The sequence below is a fragment of the Rhododendron vialii genome, chromosome 10a (genome assembly GCF_030253575.1).
Source record: "Rhododendron vialii isolate Sample 1 chromosome 10a, ASM3025357v1".
Lineage (NCBI taxonomy): Eukaryota > Viridiplantae > Streptophyta > Magnoliopsida > Ericales > Ericaceae > Rhododendron > Rhododendron vialii.
Window position 1 is genome coordinate 4521315 of NC_080566.1, and position 17458 is coordinate 4538772.

General features: G+C 37.8%; 1 protein-coding gene across 1 annotated transcript; it reads left to right on the top strand.

Annotated features, from left to right (window-relative positions):
- Window positions 1-5412: 5412 nt before the first annotated feature.
- LOC131304266 (transcription factor MYB16-like) lies at window positions 5413-7934 on the top strand. Its single transcript, XM_058331445.1, has 3 exons — window positions 5413-5747; window positions 5841-5970; window positions 6737-7934. Exons 1-3 carry the CDS (start codon window positions 5615-5617, stop codon window positions 7683-7685), a joined length of 1212 nt encoding a protein of 403 aa, XP_058187428.1. The 5' UTR covers window positions 5413-5614; the 3' UTR covers window positions 7686-7934.
- The last annotated feature ends 9524 nt before the right edge of the window (window positions 7935-17458 follow it).

The window sequence follows — 17458 nt, forward strand, 5'->3', positions numbered from 1 at the left end:
AAGTAATGTTGGACCATAGAGGAAAGGGGTGGAGCTGTCAATGATCAAGGGGAATTTAAGTTTGGGTAACCCCACTGTCCTTTACCCATGCACCATTGAGAAAATTTTCCAGCTTTTTTTGGGGGGCGCCCTTAGCTTGAAGGACGCGTCTTATTTTTGGATAAATTTCACCAACCTCCCCTGGGGTTTCCAACAAATGCAGAAACTTTCGCTAAGGTTCTGACTATTGCTTTGACCTCCCTTGCTTTATGAACTATATATCATCTAAATTCTCCCATTTCGTTAGCTAGACACTAACGCTGTTAGATTTTATAACTAAATTAATGAAATGCCCTTTGGAGATTCGGTGAACTAAAAAACCAAGTCTTTTTCTTTTTTAATTGGAGTTTAATTTTTTAAATAAAAGTAGACTTATTATATATGATGATAGTTTGTATAAGTACTTGCACATTCTATATTTTAATGATTACATTTTTGGTATAGCGATTGTTTTTATTATTTAGTAGTAAAATCTAACGGTGTTAGTGTCTAATTAACGGAATGAGAGAATCTAGCCAATACAAGTAAGGGAGGTCACTGTAATTATCAGAACCTCAGTGGAGGGACCAGCCTGCATTTCTCAAAAACCTCAGGGGAGATCAGTGAAATTTACCCCATAGGTTCCCATTCAAGCCTTTTGGTTCTTTGGGTCCCATTTTGTTTTGTCCTTTGTAAAGATCAAAGTGAAGATACCTGCCCACGAGCTCATAGGCCCACAGGAGTAAATTACTTGGTTCTGGTATGAAATTTTACAAGTACCCCTTCTGTTTAATTGATTCTATTTTCAACCACATTTTTAAGTACTGCCGAGCAGCTTCTTGCCGAGTGGGTGTAGACCGGTTGATCCGCCTGTTAATCTCGGCAGAGGCATCTCGGATTAAATTGGAGCGCATACAAATCTAAACCATTCATTGATCTGTTAAGATTCGAGCCGTCGATTGCCGAGATAAGCTTTACACCGCTTTACACGGAATGCTATCTCCAACTCCTTTTTAAGTGAGGTTGCCTGTGTCACGATCATGATCCACTCTTAGGTGGGAAATTTAGTAATACTGGGCCACTGAAGTAATTTGAATTGTGATTTTGGGTGCTAAGAGTCAACAAAGTTTAGAGGCTTAATGTAGAGTTAAGTCCACTTTTGTACCGAATCCCATATCAGAGTCAAAATTCGGCATGAAAAAAAAAAAAATTTTTGGCAAAACCCTTCTGATTTTGGTCCAAATTTTAGCAATCTTGTTATTCTTGGTGTTAAATTGCCAAATTTTCTACATCATCCAAGCTATTTGATTTGCATCGAAAAATAAGAAGGGTATAGTATGATAATTTGAAGTTGCGATTGTGCTAAAATGACACCAAACCGGTGCAGTAACGGTGGTACTTTTTAGATTCTCGACACTATAACAGGCTAAAAGTGACTTTGCTATGCAATGTCATTTTGCACCAACAGTGATCTTGCTCTTAGAGGTAATTTGTGTATCCTCTTAATAAAATCCTTATCTCTTTCCTCTAAATAAAATTATTATCTCTTTCCGTGGAAAAAAAAAAGAGAGGTAAATTTAATTTGGTCATTTAATAATCAGCTAGATCAAAGCTTTTGGTGCTCAAACACCTTCTTCAAATTCGTTAATTTTACAAGCTAAAGGTTAACAAACCTAAGATGGCTCAACCAACTTAGCCTATAATGATTTTATTTCTTGTATTAGTTGAATTGTTCGGCTTGATTGTCTCATAGACTCTCACAATTGATGTAGGCTCCGTTTGTTTGAGCGTAAAATATTTTACCTATTTTATGGTGTTTGGTTGTGTAAAAAATTAGAAAAATATTTTACATGTAAAATATTTTCCATCAATTGGATGAAAATGACTTAATTATCCTTAAATCTTCCGTAAGTTATTTTTCGAAATGAATCCGCTGCCTTCTACTACAATTCTCACTGCTCAATTTCCTCAATCGTCAGTCCTGCCCCACGTTCAATTCCAATATTCTCAGATCTCTCTACCGTTTACGCCCCCTACACTATTTTGTTAATGTCTAAAAATATTTTAAAGTGCCAACTAAACACCGAAAAATAAAAGTTTGAAATTTATTTTCTGAAAAAATATTTTACATGGAAAACATTTTACATCGAAACAAACAGAGCAATAGTGTAAAAAAAAAAAAAACCCTAAGATGGCTCATTTCGTTATTACCCTAGATGTACACATAATTTTGTCAATGACACTTTCGTCCCCATCTATCTAATCATTGCTCGACCATTTAGATAATCTTATTTGGGGACCCCACTAGACATGTAAAGCACATTAATTAACATATCACAGAGGCACATGCATGCATTGAAATGATTGAAAATAAGAGATTTGTAAACGGTCTTGCTATTGAAATAAACTGACAATAAGCATACTAGAAGACAAAAAAAAATTAAATTTTTATATAATTTTTATACTTTTTAATACACATTCACACTTGCCATTGTCAGCCCATTGGACTGATTTTAAAATTTTTCATTTGTAAATACAGAGGGTAAAAGAGCTTAAGACTATTCCGTCATTTTGGCAACTATTGCACCACTCGAGCAGCAATCTCGTTCCGTTGTCGTGAGAATACCAAAGGGCTCATTCGGCTAAATAAGTTATTTGGCTTATTTTTTTATTCTTATTTAATTTTTTTACATTTGTTAATTTATTGGCTTATTGGCTTATTTTCGTCTTTATTCAAAAAAAATAGATTTTGATCTAAATTTTTTACTTTTTAGATTCCTCTTGTTATGACAAAGTAATCATTCTCAAAAAATCGACGAAAAACTAAAAAATGCGAATTTTTTTTGAATAAGGACAAAAAAATAAGCTAAATTGTTTATTTAGCCGAATGAGGCCTTCTTATCCTGCAAAAAGTTTCAAATTACTAGGGCAGAGAGAAAGCCAACCTTAAATAAAGTCATAACTACTCATTTCACATCTAAGCAATGTGAGATTCTCTAATGGTGGCGATGCCACGATGTTGTCACTACTCGATATTTTACTGGACCCAATCGTAGTAGAGACTAGAGAAGTAGATAGAAGAAATTGAGGTTAGAAAAAAAATAATGAATAACTTACTAAAGTTAAAGGGTTAGAATTTCAACGGACTTGTAACCCAACAGCTTTTTCTCACCTCTTTCGCACGTAAAGTGAGGGTTCGATTCTCACCAGGAGTACGAGTGCTTGGTGTGGTGGCTACTACCCTTTGGATTTGCCCCACCCGTTTGCCGCTTAGCAGTTCTCATTTTCTATCCCCTTAAAAGTAGACTAGAAATCTATCGAGTGGAAAAAAAAAAAAAAGTTGAAAGGGTGGAACCAAAAATAACTCTCCACGGACCACGGGTCCATGGACCCGGTGATAGCAAAACTAAACCAGAGATGTCACTTAATTGAATAATGGTCCCCATTTTTTCATTAAATTACATTCAATTCGATGCCATAGTGAACTATATACTATATACTATATCCCATGCTTCAGTGAATCTAATTAATCTACCTTGTTCGCCGGCCTAGACCTCTGTGAAGTCAGATGAATTATATATCTACTGCACAGCCATTTAATTATCCTCACTACAATAAATTTTTTTCTGGCAGTACTTTTTTTAACTGTACATCTAATTATTGGATGTGGGAGCTTGGGGCCAAGGGCTGAGCCTTGACCATAATTTGCATGGGCTCAAAGGAGAACCGCAAACCTATTTCTTCGGGTGCAATATTTTATGTGTGTTTTTAGGTTTCGTTTCGTTAAAGTTCTTATTTTTTAAGTATTTATTTTTTGTTTTACGAGACAGGTCATTCTCTCATAATATGTCACATTTAATTCAAAAAATAAGTAATTATTTTCTTAAGCAGAACGGGGTTTGCATTGTTATTTTTTAAATATGAGTAAAAAAACTGAAACAGAAATAGAATTTTAATTAATGTATCGGAAGGTGCATGTTATACAAATTACAAACGAAACAAAAAAGCAAAAGAAATTAGAATAACCCGAACGGCTAACAATGCTTAAATTCTTCGGTTTAAGTTATTTATATTCATTTTCTTACCTAAATTCTTAAATATTAACATGCTAATTTGTTACTATTTTTTTTTATAGGAAAAAAGTTTATTAAGGAAACTTGAATAAACATACTAATTTCTTACTATTCTTAAATATTAGTAACATGCTAATTTGTTACTATTGAAGACTGTTTGGATTTCATTTTGATATTTTCCTCGGATATTCCCATCATTATTAAGCGATCTAAGTATATCGATGCGTTCAGAACTAACTTTAATTTCAAAGTACCAAATTACCCTCTATTTGTTTGCTTTTATCAGTTTATGTGACCTTTTTTTCATTTTCTGGTAGGAACATTGATTAATAAATAGGATAAAAAAATGGTGATAATAAATGAAACAGGTAGGGATTGGCAGTTCACTTTTGTCCAAATTTGCTCCCTTTTTTTATTTTCACCCAGAAAAAATTGATGATACTAAAAAATACCCTTTATTTAAATCAACCAAAACCCCATTTTGTGAATTCCTCTAATGTGAGAGAGAGAGAGAGAGAGAGAGTACATTTGGTAAATAGAGTGGCAAAAATGATCACAAATGGCGAAATGCTTCGCTTGCTAGTGCACTAAAAAAAACAAAATTCAATTTGGAGCTTTTTTGCATATATACAACCAAATTTTGATCAACAGAGAAGACAATAGGAAATTGAATTCTACACTCCATTTTTTGACATCTACACTCCTTTTTTTGTCTTCTAGGAAAAAAATTACATACACTTTCAACACTAAAATCCAAAAAAAAGAGTGTAGATGTCAAAAAAAGGAGTGTAGAATTCAATTTCCAAGACAATAAACTCCCTTATTGAAATGTACAATTGGGCCATAAATGCACTGTAAAGTCGGCAAAATGATGTACTAAAAGGAAAAATGTTATAATAAACATCTCATAAGTCGTATTGGGGCATTTACTATATGCACCTCTTGAGCTATATAAAAGTTTGTAATACTTGCGTAGAAATTCAGAATACTTATAAATATTTTGGTATATTTTATGAGTTTTTTTTTTTTTTTACTACTAATGTTTAGGCAAATTCTAAGAGCATGTTGTGCCCAATGTGTACGCATAAAGCAAAAATTTATTACTACTACTTGTTTCTCCTACATCGCCACATGCTACTCTAACACTTCTCGATATCATACGTTTTTTGAGATATTCCACAACTAAATGTATAAATCCAGCAAAAACGAAACTATCGAGGATATCTCGGTGCCACGTAGCAGTATCGCAAACACCATTGAATAATTACTCCTGCAATGGAGGTTTTTCTCTGCTGTATATAATTTCAACCACTGAGGGGGGAATTTAATACATTTATCCCATTTATGTCGCTGACCTTTCTTCTACGCCCATCTCTCTCTCTACTCTCTCTCTCTCTCTCTCTCTCTTCCACACAGTCTTGGCCTACTTCCTTTTGGTGTATTGGAGTATAAGTAGGTAGCAAAAAAGACACAGTCTCGATCAGAGAGCTGTCCGGCTGATCTCTCTCAGTTGGGGAAAAAACATGGGTCGAACTCCTTGCTGTGATAAGGTCGGTTTGAAGAAAGGCCCTTGGACTCCCGAAGAAGACCAGAAGCTCTTGGCCTACATTGACGAACACGGCCACGGCAGCTGGCGCGCCTTGCCTTCCAAAGCTGGTCTGTCCACATAACCACCTCTCTCTCTCTCTCTCTCTCTCTCTCTCTCTCTCTCAAATTGTAATTTTCTATGTATTACTTTTGTAATTGTAGGGCTGCAGAGATGTGGAAAGAGCTGCAGACTCAGATGGACGAATTATCTCCGGCCTGATATCAAGAGAGGGAAGTTCAGTTTACAGGAAGAACAAACCATCATTCAACTCCATGCTCTCCTGGGTAACAGGTGCAATATACGAAAACACAGCTATGCATATAGTAGGCTTTTAACGGTCTATTCTATGCATCCGTTAATGGATAGTGGAATTGGTCTTTCGGATTTAACCGGTCTGCGACTTCATTGGGCTGATTACCAAGTTGTCAAACAAGAATATGATAATTTGGTGAAGAGGAGAGCTGAAGATGGAATTAGGCCTCTTAGCACCCTAAAAATGAACTTTATTGTTTAAAAACCTTGATTATCCTTTTAATGGCAGAATTTGGTGAGCATGAGAGTTTCAACATGCATGATCTCTGATCTATCACTCTCAACTGTTGACTGTTTGCTTTGCTATGACAACCCTAATTAATTTCACACTTTCTGACCTAAGTTTTCTGAAATGGGGTACCTGCCATTTTCCATAACCTCACATTCAATTATCCCCAATGACATAAAATTATTCCCCGGATTCAGGAAAGCCCATTTATTCCCTGGATTTCCTTTCCTAAAATCTAGAGCCACTATTTTTATTCAATTTTACATAAAATAAAATAAAAAATCGACATGTTCGACACAATTTTAATCCCGTCACCAAGTCTTTTCTTAAGACTTGATGACAAAGTACGAAAACCGGTCAACAAGTCTTTTCCAACGTAGTGTGAGAACCCTTAGTTGGTTCTTTGAGTGATTTCAGCTAAATAGGTTTCTAGGGTTGTACATCTTTTGTCTTGGTTTTGGCTGAATGGAGGCAATGCCATGACATGCCCAATTGCTTGTCTTGTCTTGTACTCAGGTGGTCAGCCATAGCAACTCACTTGCCCAAAAGAACAGACAACGAGATCAAAAACTACTGGAACACCCACCTCAAGAAACGCCTAACCAAAATGGGTATCGACCCGATAACCCACAAGCCCAAAAACGAAGCCCTATTGTCCAACGACGGCCAGTCGAAGAACGCCGCGAATCTCAGCCACATGGCCCAGTGGGAGAGCGCCCGGCTCGAAGCCGAAGCCAGACTCGTCCGCCAATCAAAACTTCGTTCCAACTCACTTGGCTCGTCAGCTGCGCTGCATGAGTTCGCACCGGCTTCAAACAAGCCGGTGGGCCCACCCACTCCAAGCACGCCACCAAGGTGTCTGGACATACTGAAAGCCTGGAGTGGCGTTTGGGCTAATAAGCCGAGCGAAGCCAGCGCCAGTGGACCACCGGCTTCGCTCGGCTGTGATCTGGAGTCGTCGCCCACTTCCACGCTTAGCTACTCCGCGACGGGAATCGGAGAGGGTACGACGTCGTTTATTGAGTTCGTCGGCGGAATTGGAAAAGAAGAAGGGGAGGAAAACTGGAAAGGAATTCAAAATTCTTCTGCTCAATTGCTGGATCAATTCAAAGACGGAATGGAGAACTCCGTTTCCTTCGATACGTCACACGACATGATGAGCCACATGGCCATGACGTCAGTGGAAGACTCGTGGAATCCGGAGTCGCTCGGGGGTGGTAACACTAACGGGAATAATCTTTACGGTGGCAGTTTCATGAAGAGGTTTACGGAGCTTCTGGTGAACAGTTCCGGCGGCGACCGGAGTGTTTCCGACGGCGGCGGCAGCGGCGGAGGGGACTCCGACAGCGGCAGCGGCGATTGTGGTGGTGGGAGTGGTGGTGAATATTGTGAAGACAACAAGAATTACTGGAACAGTATTCTTGATTTGGTTAATTCTTCCCCGTCTGATTCACCCATGTTCTAAAATTCAACATGTCGTCGTGTCATATTGTGTGATAGTGAGTGCTCTCTCTCTCTCTCTCTCTCTCTCTCTCTCTCTCTCTCTCTCTCTCTCATTATACTGCTGAAGTATTTTCTTTGTTCTGTGTAGCCAAGCAAATCCGAAATCGTTGGAGTCAACTCTTTTTTTTTTTTTTTTTTGTTCATGTATAAGTACTCCTATATTTATCTCTCCACAATTGTTCTTGATGTATCAACTCTATGAGCGATGTTTTTACTTGCTGCTTGTGGGTGTGGAAAAGTTAAAAGTCCGGAATGGACTTACATTTTCCCATTTCTTTTTTTATGACTCGATCAGGTGTTGGGACGAGCATACGCACACAATTTATCTTCATATTTTTCCCCCTTCTAGAAAATAAGATGTTTTGAGCAACTTACGTTGGACAGTCCAATGTCCAAGAAATTTTTGGGTGCCGGTAAGGTACCACACATGTTATCCCGTCGGCGATCCGCACCGTCTAAACATGTTTTGGACAGTCTGGATTTTAGAGAGAGAAAAAGATGAGAGAGAAAGAGAGAGAGTGGTTGGGTGAGGGGAGAGAGAGAGAATAAATCTAGATTATCCAAAATACATTTAGACGGTCCTAATCGCTGACAAGTGCCGCCACGTAATATCCGCTCGGCACCTAAAAACTTCTTCCAATGTCCAATTGGCGGATGAAAAATAACCTTCGAGAACCTTTGTATGAAACTCTAAACTCTCAGTGCAGAAAATCAGATTGGTCGGACCATATTCACCATAAGTCAATTACGTGTTTTTTAACCGAACTTCTAGCAAACTTCTCGCCAGCTTGCATACACCTTGACCAATTTCGAGATTCTGAACAAATCTCCAATAACCACAAAATTTGAAATATTTAGCTTTCGTAAAATTCGAATTTGCGATATGTTGAAAGTCCACTTGGTCGAACCCTTGGTTCACATGTAAATTGCATTCATTGCACAAAAAGTGAAATCTACCAAGAATCTAGCGATCACTGAAAAGTAGTTCTCGATAAGTTTTTTGTCCGAAACTCTGATCCGATCTTCGTTTCGCTGTCATATCCTATGAAGAACTATTCGGGGGCAAGCACTATTTCTAAACTACTGAAGAGTTGAGGCTTTATTTTCTTCAAAGAGCGATACTACTATAATTTGGCCGGTGTCGGCCTATACGAACCGATATTTGAACCGAAACGAATTCATATTTCTAGAGTATTGAATTTGGGTTAAAACAAGACTGTACCATAAGGAATTCAAAATTCCACTATACCGCCGGTGGTTTGAGCAAATATAAAATTACGTTTCATTTTAACAAGAATAAGATCACTGAGTTATATGTTGATGTCTGATTAACATGATTTTTCACAGAGATGCTTTATTCTTTGATTGTAAATTGTGAAGGGCTTGATTAAATTTTAAATTGATTCAAGAGACGTGCATGTGAGATGAACCTTCGTTAACATGGACAGAATTGGGTCCTTCTGCACATTTTCACAAAGTACAGAGGGTGCGAATGCATAAAATCAAACCTATAGGGTGTATTCACACATAACCTAAATCACAATGGTTTAAGTGGACTTGGTCCTATTTTTTATACTGAAGTGGAGAGAATTAAGCACAGTCAAATAAGTACTTATTTTTTGAGTTAAATGTGATATGTTGTAATCGAATGACCTTGTCTCGTAAAAACGGAAAATAAATACTTACAAAATAAGAATCTTAACAGAAACGGGCCTAAAAGAGATGTGGGAAAGGGAATAAAGTTCTAATAACTAATTATTTGCAGTATTAAAAACCATTGTATAATTAGGGCCCTGTTTTGTCTTACTGAGATGGAGTACTATATATATGTAGTATATACTATTGCAACAGTCCGTATCAAGGATCCCTGGTCTGATTTTGGTCCGCACCTCCCTTTTTTCGATCGAATTTCGATGATTCAAACCGCTCAATGTGATCAGAACCTGATTTTAAGAGTACTCAAGACAAAACGGCAAAAAAAAATGATCGGGAAGGGCTTTATTCGAAGAGTTTTTTTATTAAACGTTTCAATAAAAAACGGCTCAAATTAAGTCCTTCCCGATGTTTTTTTTTTTTTTTGCCGATTTCTTGCGGGTATTCTTAAAATCACGTTCTAAACACATCGAACGGCTCGGATCATCGAAATTTGATCGGGAAAGGAGAGGTGCGAATAGTCAAAGGAGAGGTGCGAACAGTCCTGACCGTAAGAGGTGTGGACTTGATCAGGATTGACTATTGCAATAAAGAAATGTTACACACATAGCAAAAGTGCACAGATTTTTTGTGGGGCCCACTACGGATCCTACACAAATAATCCAAGCCATTTATTAAATGTAAAATATTTTTTCAAGGGCCTCCGCTAAAAATCAGCTTAATCCAACACCTATAAGTGCTCGATTCAATCATCTAACTTTTCATTATTCTGAAATTCGAATGGAAAGTTAAATGATTGAATCGAGCACCTATGAGTATCGGATTGAGCTGATTTTTCGAGGGGGCCCTTGAAAAAATGTTTTACATTTAATAAACGGCTCGGATTATTTGTGTGGGACCCGTAATGGACCCCAAAAAAAATCTGTGCACAAAATCTGTGCACTTTTGCTGTGTGTGTAGCATTGCTTATTGCAATATTGCATTCATGGAAGACTTAAATGCTGTTGGTTTGACGTCGCATTCTTGGTTGGAAGGATGAATGAATGAATATAAAGTTTGTGGGGGACTCATGCTTGGTTGTCAAGCAAACCATATCAGTACGGGAAATGAATAGCAATAGCAATCGTAGCAATTGGCCCAATAGAAAATTAAATAAACCCAACAGTAAGTTTGGTACTTATACTCGACAAGAATTTAAACCATATGGTAAGATGTCTTTTTCCTTTGCAGATAATCGGTTTGTTTGATCTTGCAGATAATCGGTTTGTTTGATCTGATATGAGCGTCAGAGGGAGTTATATGTATTCAAAAAGTAGTTAAATATTCGGTGTTTTGAAAACATAGTTACCGATGCTTAATCGACCTGAACTTTAGCATGGACTACGTACTCGATGAGATGAACAAAACAAACGATTCAAATCAAATAATGAAACCCAGGGTGGGCCCCATAACGTGTGCAAAACACGTGTGATGTGCATTGATGCACAACACGCACCCTGTTCCGGTGTCCGCGGTAAGAGTTGAATCTACGAGTTTGGTACGACGTTTACTTTATTAATGATTTATATCCTTACGAAAATTAAAGCAATCAAGAGTGCAGGAGTACTCAGGGACCCTGCAGAGAGAAAGTCACTGCAGAGGTGAAGTGATCATCCGGACCATCCATTTCCCGAATCGATGATTTAGATTCGTTGTTAACTTTTACTGGTCAAAGTATATTTTTACCGTCAATGGGCTTTAGCCCAGTTGACATCTCCTGCTCCTCCTCATGTGGGAGGCCAGGGTTCGAGCCCTGTTGTGGGCGTTTGGAATTCATGCCTATGGATAATCTTTGAAATTCACTATGGACTAACCTATTAATTAACTCCCCGTTGATGCATATAATATTGGCAAAATAAAAAAAATATACTTTTTGTAGCAGGCCGAGCAAATGGCTCGAGCGGCTTCCGAACGTGATCCAGTATTCCTTTCAACTCCAAGACATCTTTCTTTGGACGTTCGGATCAGCAACCGTAGCCGAGGGTCCCTGTAGCCGAGGGTCTCGATAATTACTACTTCCTTTAACGCTCCATTCCCTGCACCTGCTCGGGTGGAAGATACGTTCGTTTGGATAGCTGCCGAAGGTCACATAACATGCTCGGTTCTGAGTGGAGCGTGGCCGACGATCCAGCGTGTCGGCGATTAGAACAGCGGCCGTGGCAATGATGATGGTCGTGACGTCATCTAAACGGTTAAGAGGATAATGATGGGGGCACGTGAGGGTGCCAGCTCATCATGAAAACGGTTGCAAAACCCTAAACATGATGCAACAGTGACATCAGCCGACGCGTGTTGAGCGTTGGTGCAATCTTGGAGATCAAGCTAAGGGTTCCCTATAAATATCTCATTATGCCTACTTGGAAGAGGTACGCTCAAACAAAACCCTAGCTCCCAATCCCTAACTCTTCCTTGCAAGCAAACTGACTTTTGCACCGGAGGGCCATCCCGGAGAACCTCCGGCGTGGTTTCTTAGTCGTTCTTCGTTTTGCAGGACTGAGCAAGGAGCCAGGAGCTAACTTCGAACCAACATTGAGAAAGTACGAACCATCCGGAACGGAGCCCCCACACTTTTATCAGTAAGAGTTAACAAACATATCTGAACCATTGAATACCGAAATGAATGGCTTAGATTGCACACTACAGAGTTGCTCACTACAGGGTCTCCAATTTGGTCCAAATAGATGGTAAGATAACAATTACTGAAAGGAAATATAGTGACAAATTCAATTCTACTAACAAAAAAATACAGGTTAACTAGAGTTGAGTTTTGTTCACCCTCCACTTAAGAGGGTGAATATTACCCTCATTTCTATTAGTTGAAATAATGTGGATCCCACCACAAAATGATGTCATAATTACCAAAAAATGTATTGCAGTGGTGGGACTTATATCATTTCAACGAATAAGAAAAGAGGGTAATGTTCACCCTCTTAAGAAGGGTGAACAAAATTGCACTCGGTTAACTAATATAAGAGGAGTGTTGTATATCACGTTTATTTTTTATTTTTATCCTAATTTACATTAACTTTCTGAAAAAACCAATCTCAAATTCTCAATCATTCAAGTCCCCATTGGGCATAAAGTTATCAATAATATTGTAATTAATTATATATAGCATTTTCGTTAGTTTAATGATATCAACATCTTGTCGGCAGTAGCAATTTTTCCATCCATTTTTATTTCCTTAATTTGGACGGTTATGTTTATGAGAGGCAATTAAATCGGCCGGACAAAAAGTACCTATTATCAACTTCATGGGGTCCGTTAACGACTATCGATCTTTCTAATACCATAATGAGTCATTTTAAAAAGATAACACTTTAATGAGCCACATATATATATCTAAAGATCCTACTACTTATAGTTAATGGTATTGTTTATTCTTAATTGAGTAATAATTTTGTTTTCATAGCCTTTTTGTTTAAAATAATAGTCTCTCAAGAGTTTTTTTTTTTTTTTATAACTCACGTATGTGGACCAGATTACGCACCTGAACTAAATCTTAAGAGACCATGCCATCTCCCGCTTAAGGAAAGAGTGAAGTCCGGAATAAACAAACCTAGCCTTTTTGTTTGATAGTCTCTTAGAGTTTTTAATTTAATTATAACTTGCGTGTGCTGACTAGATTTCGCACACCTGGACTAATCTTAAGAGACCATGCCATCTCCCACTTGCGAGGATCCCAATTAAGGCAGAGTGAAGCCCTGTATGAATAACCCCCAAAAAGTAGATAGCACTAAGGTTTCAAACTTCTTCTTTTTTGAAATGGCAAAAATTTATTAGGAAAAACTTGACAATAGGTACATCAAGTTGGGAGAGAGAGGAGGGAGATCCAACCAAAAGTTGAAAAAAAAACACTTAGAGTGCTGAAGCCCACAACACTTGAGGGCCAAGCCCGAACACCTGAGAGCTAAGAGCCCGAACTCCTAAGAGCCTTAAAATGCCCAAATCAAACACAAACAGCTCAAATAAACTTAAGCCTGGGCATCTTTCTCTAATCAGTCTAGCAAAGAAACCTCTTCTTTCAGTGAGCTGCCCAAACCTCTAATGTTCCAAAAAAATGAACCTCATTTTAACCAAGTACTGAGAAACGATTGTTTCTTTGTAGAAGGTTACACTCATTGTCTTCTTTTTCAAACTTGAGACTTAGAAGAATATAACTACTTACGTAGAGTTATAACATGGTTTTTTGACGTATGTTGCAATTGCTATGTAATTTGTGTGCAATCAATCGGGCTCATTTGAACTGTAACAATGTGTGTTTAGCCTTAAAAGTGAATTATGCTGGAAGACTAAAGACTCGGCCCCGTTCCAGAAACCTTCTTAAAAAATAAGCAGCTTATTTCACATTTTCAAACTCAAAAATAAAGTAAACGAAAAATATTTTTTTAATTTTTTTTGCATCGTATAAAAGATCTCATCGAGATCTTCTAAACAAGATCCATATTGCATATTTTTAGATTTCAATAAGTCCATAATTTTTGAGCTTGAAATTGCCTTTTTTAAAAATAAGGACTTATATTTTTGGTTCCGGAACGGAGCCAGTTTCTCTAGTTCCCTTTCGTGCCCTTTCTTTGTCCCCTTATATTTTAAGGACTTCTTCTCTTTTGATAATTGGATGTCCGAGTCAACTTACGCACACTCAACTAATTTTGGGGTTCTAAATTTGACTACCCTCCATGGCTGCAAGATTTAGTAAGCAAATTAAGCCTCCATAAAATTCGAACATACGACACGACAACTGAACAAACGCTTTTAATTTTCTAGCTCATTCTCCCTTGGCCTAACTTCTTTGAAATGAAACTTGAAAAGACTAACCCTTCGAGTTTATAGTACACGGGTCCCATTTATTTACCCAACCTGTTCATTTTGTCGAGGTATACGGGCCAGTTAATTTGTTTGACGGTACATGAGCATCATGCCAAACTATATACATACACGATCACTCCAATAGACCAGCGTGATTGATCATTTTATGATGATCAAGTATTCAAGTCAATTTACGCGCACCTAGACAAATCCTGCAAGACCATAAATCCACCGTCTGCTAGTAGACCAATATGATTTACAGGCAATTTCGGTCCAAAAGACAGATCCGTTAAACACTGATGATCATATAGCTTCATGCAGAACCAGACTACTAAGCTGGGACAGTATGATCGAATAGTGAAATAATTTGATCCATTGACTAGTGGATGAGTTGGAGAAATAATGCCCACTTTGATGAATCTAGATATGATTCTGTTTACACATACTGTATCAGAGACATGCAGTACTGCTGCCGATACAGATCAGTAACCAAGTTGGGAGTAGGGGTGTAAACTAGTCGAGCCAAACCGAGCTTCGGCGAGTTCGAGCTCGGCTTGAGCCTTAATGAACCGAGCCTTTGATGAGCTAAGTATAGTCATTTACTAAACGAGTCTCTTTAATCGAGTCGAGCCTCCCTTAACGAGCCGAGCTCCACTCAGCTCGTTTAGTAAACAAGCCGAAAACTCGAACTCGAGCTCGACTCGTTTATTAAACGAGCCAAACCAAGCCGAACTCGCGAGCTGCTCGGTTCGTTTACAGCCCTAGTAGGGAGACCGTATGTCTGTATATATCATTTACTTGCATTGATGAACTGGATTGATCAGATTTAAGGAGCAAGGAGAAAGATCGATGGCTTTTACTTTTGCCTCCAACAGGAGGAGAAGCTCTAATAATTCCTGACACGAAATTTCTGCCATTATGGTCCCCCATTTCGATTATGTTGATATATCCATTGAAATGAATGAATTCTTTTTTCTTTTGTTTTTTTTTGTTTTTTTTCATATGGATATGAATAGGGCGTTTGGGCCAACTTGTATGCACGGACGGCGGACCTCAACTGATCTTCTTGATCTCCGGTCCGATCAAAAAGAGAGTCATTCACGCGGCCACGATGTGGCTAAGAAATTCGCAAAAAATTACTTTCTTGCTGCTTGAATCCGATTGTCGACTCCTGATGATCAATTGTGTGTAGGGAGCTAATTACCCAGCAACCAACGGCAGGGATGACATGAATGGATTCTTCTGAATAGAAAATTGATCCACGGCCTAGAATTTCATTTTTTAGGAAGAGAAGAGATGATTGGAGGTGACGTGGATGGTTCCAATGGATTGGTACACGTGTGGTCAAGCATTTTCTGAAAAAATAAATAAAATTGCATGGATGCTAATTTCTAGCTTAACCAACCATCCATGCATGACCAAGGCCGGCCCTGAGTTAAAACCGGTGGTGCGATCGCTTTAGGCCCTCGAGATTTTATGCAAAAACTAGGGCCTCAACGTCCATATAATAAAAATATATTATATATAAAAGTTGTTCCATCTCTCAACACAAGTGTTGTTCTGGCCGAGTGGCTTGTGGAAGCCAGTTAAATCAAGGGATTCGTTGGATTGAATCTTGGTGTAGATAGTACACGTACAGCTCTTACACCTCTTATATTATTAACTACTTATGTTTAGTGATTATAGATGTTACCAAAGATTTTGCGCACCATAAATTAATGTTTTGATAAGTTTTTTTATTTTTATTTTTATTTTGCTTTTAACTTTGATTATTAGATTCACAAATAAAACACTATTGACTAAAAAAAACAAGATAATTTATTTTCAGTCAATAAACACTATATATGACCGGTAATTTGTTATGTTTGATTCATATTTTTCTAAAGGTATAAATTTTTTAAAAGTTTTTCTTACTTAGATTACGAAGCTAAAATATCATTTTTAATTTTTTTTTACCCTAAACAGAAAAAACACACATTATACCTTATATTAACCACCTATGTTGAATTTTTTTGTTAAAAAGAACTAGGCCTCGTTTTAAAATTCGCTTCAGGCCTCTAAAATGTTAGGGTCGGCCCTGATCATGCATCACTCTTTACGATTTCCTATGGTTAGAAAATTCAAAAACAAGGGTTAGATCTTTTTCCTTTGTATACTCTTTCACACTTAAAAAGAAAAATATTATGAATTCACATAGAAGACAAAAATGGTGTGTGAGTGTAAAAAAGACGAGTGCGTATCATATATACTAACAACCCGAACCATACATTTAGTAGGTCCCAAGATATAATCACTTCGTAACAAATTGCTTCAAGAAATTATCGATAGCCATCTAAACAACTCACATTTATCTATAGGGCGATGACAGAAGATTGAGGTCTTAATAATCATCCATCAATTGGCAATGGATACTAATGTTCCAATTATGGGTTCAAAAAAAAAATTGTTCCAATAATCAAAAAATGACCTTTGACTTGCAATAAAAACTTTAAATGTATCACTTTAGTTTTGCAAATTTCAATATACTTTTTTTTGGAGGTTTTTCACCGCCCCCAAACGCAGGCGTTATCAAAAACATAGTAGTACCTTTTTCAACCTTGCGGCATGTAACTCGATCCGGATAGAGCAGGCTAGGGGTAGTACATGACTACTCTCTAGCCATCCATCACTTGGGCCCCATTCGTCTTGGGTTATGGATTTTGGATTCTAATCATTACTCTATTTATCTTTAATTATTACTCTCATTTTTTTCTCTATCTCTCTTCAATCATTACCTCTATTTTCAATCATTACTCTATTTCTTTCTAAACTCATTACCTACAAATTTAAAATCCCGAAACGAACCGGGTCTTGAACACTGAAATGATCAAAACAACAGCAAAATTCAATGCACTTTCCATTCTCATATATACAGCAGAGCTTGGTTCTTTCGGTAGTTGAAAGAGGAACAAGGAAGCTGCAAAAGACAACAATTTAATTTTTGGATCCATTGCATGTGATTTATATATGACTACGTAAATGCGCACGGCTCTTTTCTATATCGCCACCTTTTCCTGTCTCCTGTTTCTGTTCGTGATTTGATACAACGAGCTAGATGGGTCATCAAACAGAGCGTGGACAGAGTAAAAGCTAGATCGAGGATAGAAGCCGGCACATGCCAAGAGGCCTTTGGTCCAACGGCTCCATGCCGGGAGATAGGAGTAGGGCCGGTCCAAGAGATTTGGATGCCTAAGG

What these genes read in the sequence shown, in the direction of transcription:
- LOC131304266 (XM_058331445.1), top strand. Translation starts at nt 5,615, where the DNA reads ATGGGTCGAACTCCTTGCTGTGATAAGGTCGGTTTGAAGAAAGGCCCT. An exon ending in CGCCTTGCCTTCCAAAGCTG is followed by an intron (nt 5,748 to 5,840) that starts GTCTGTCCACAT and finishes TTGTAATTGTAG; the next exon opens with GGCTGCAGAGATGTGGAAAG. An exon ending in CATGCTCTCCTGGGTAACAG is followed by an intron (nt 5,971 to 6,736) that starts GTGCAATATACG and finishes TCTTGTACTCAG; the next exon opens with GTGGTCAGCCATAGCAACTC.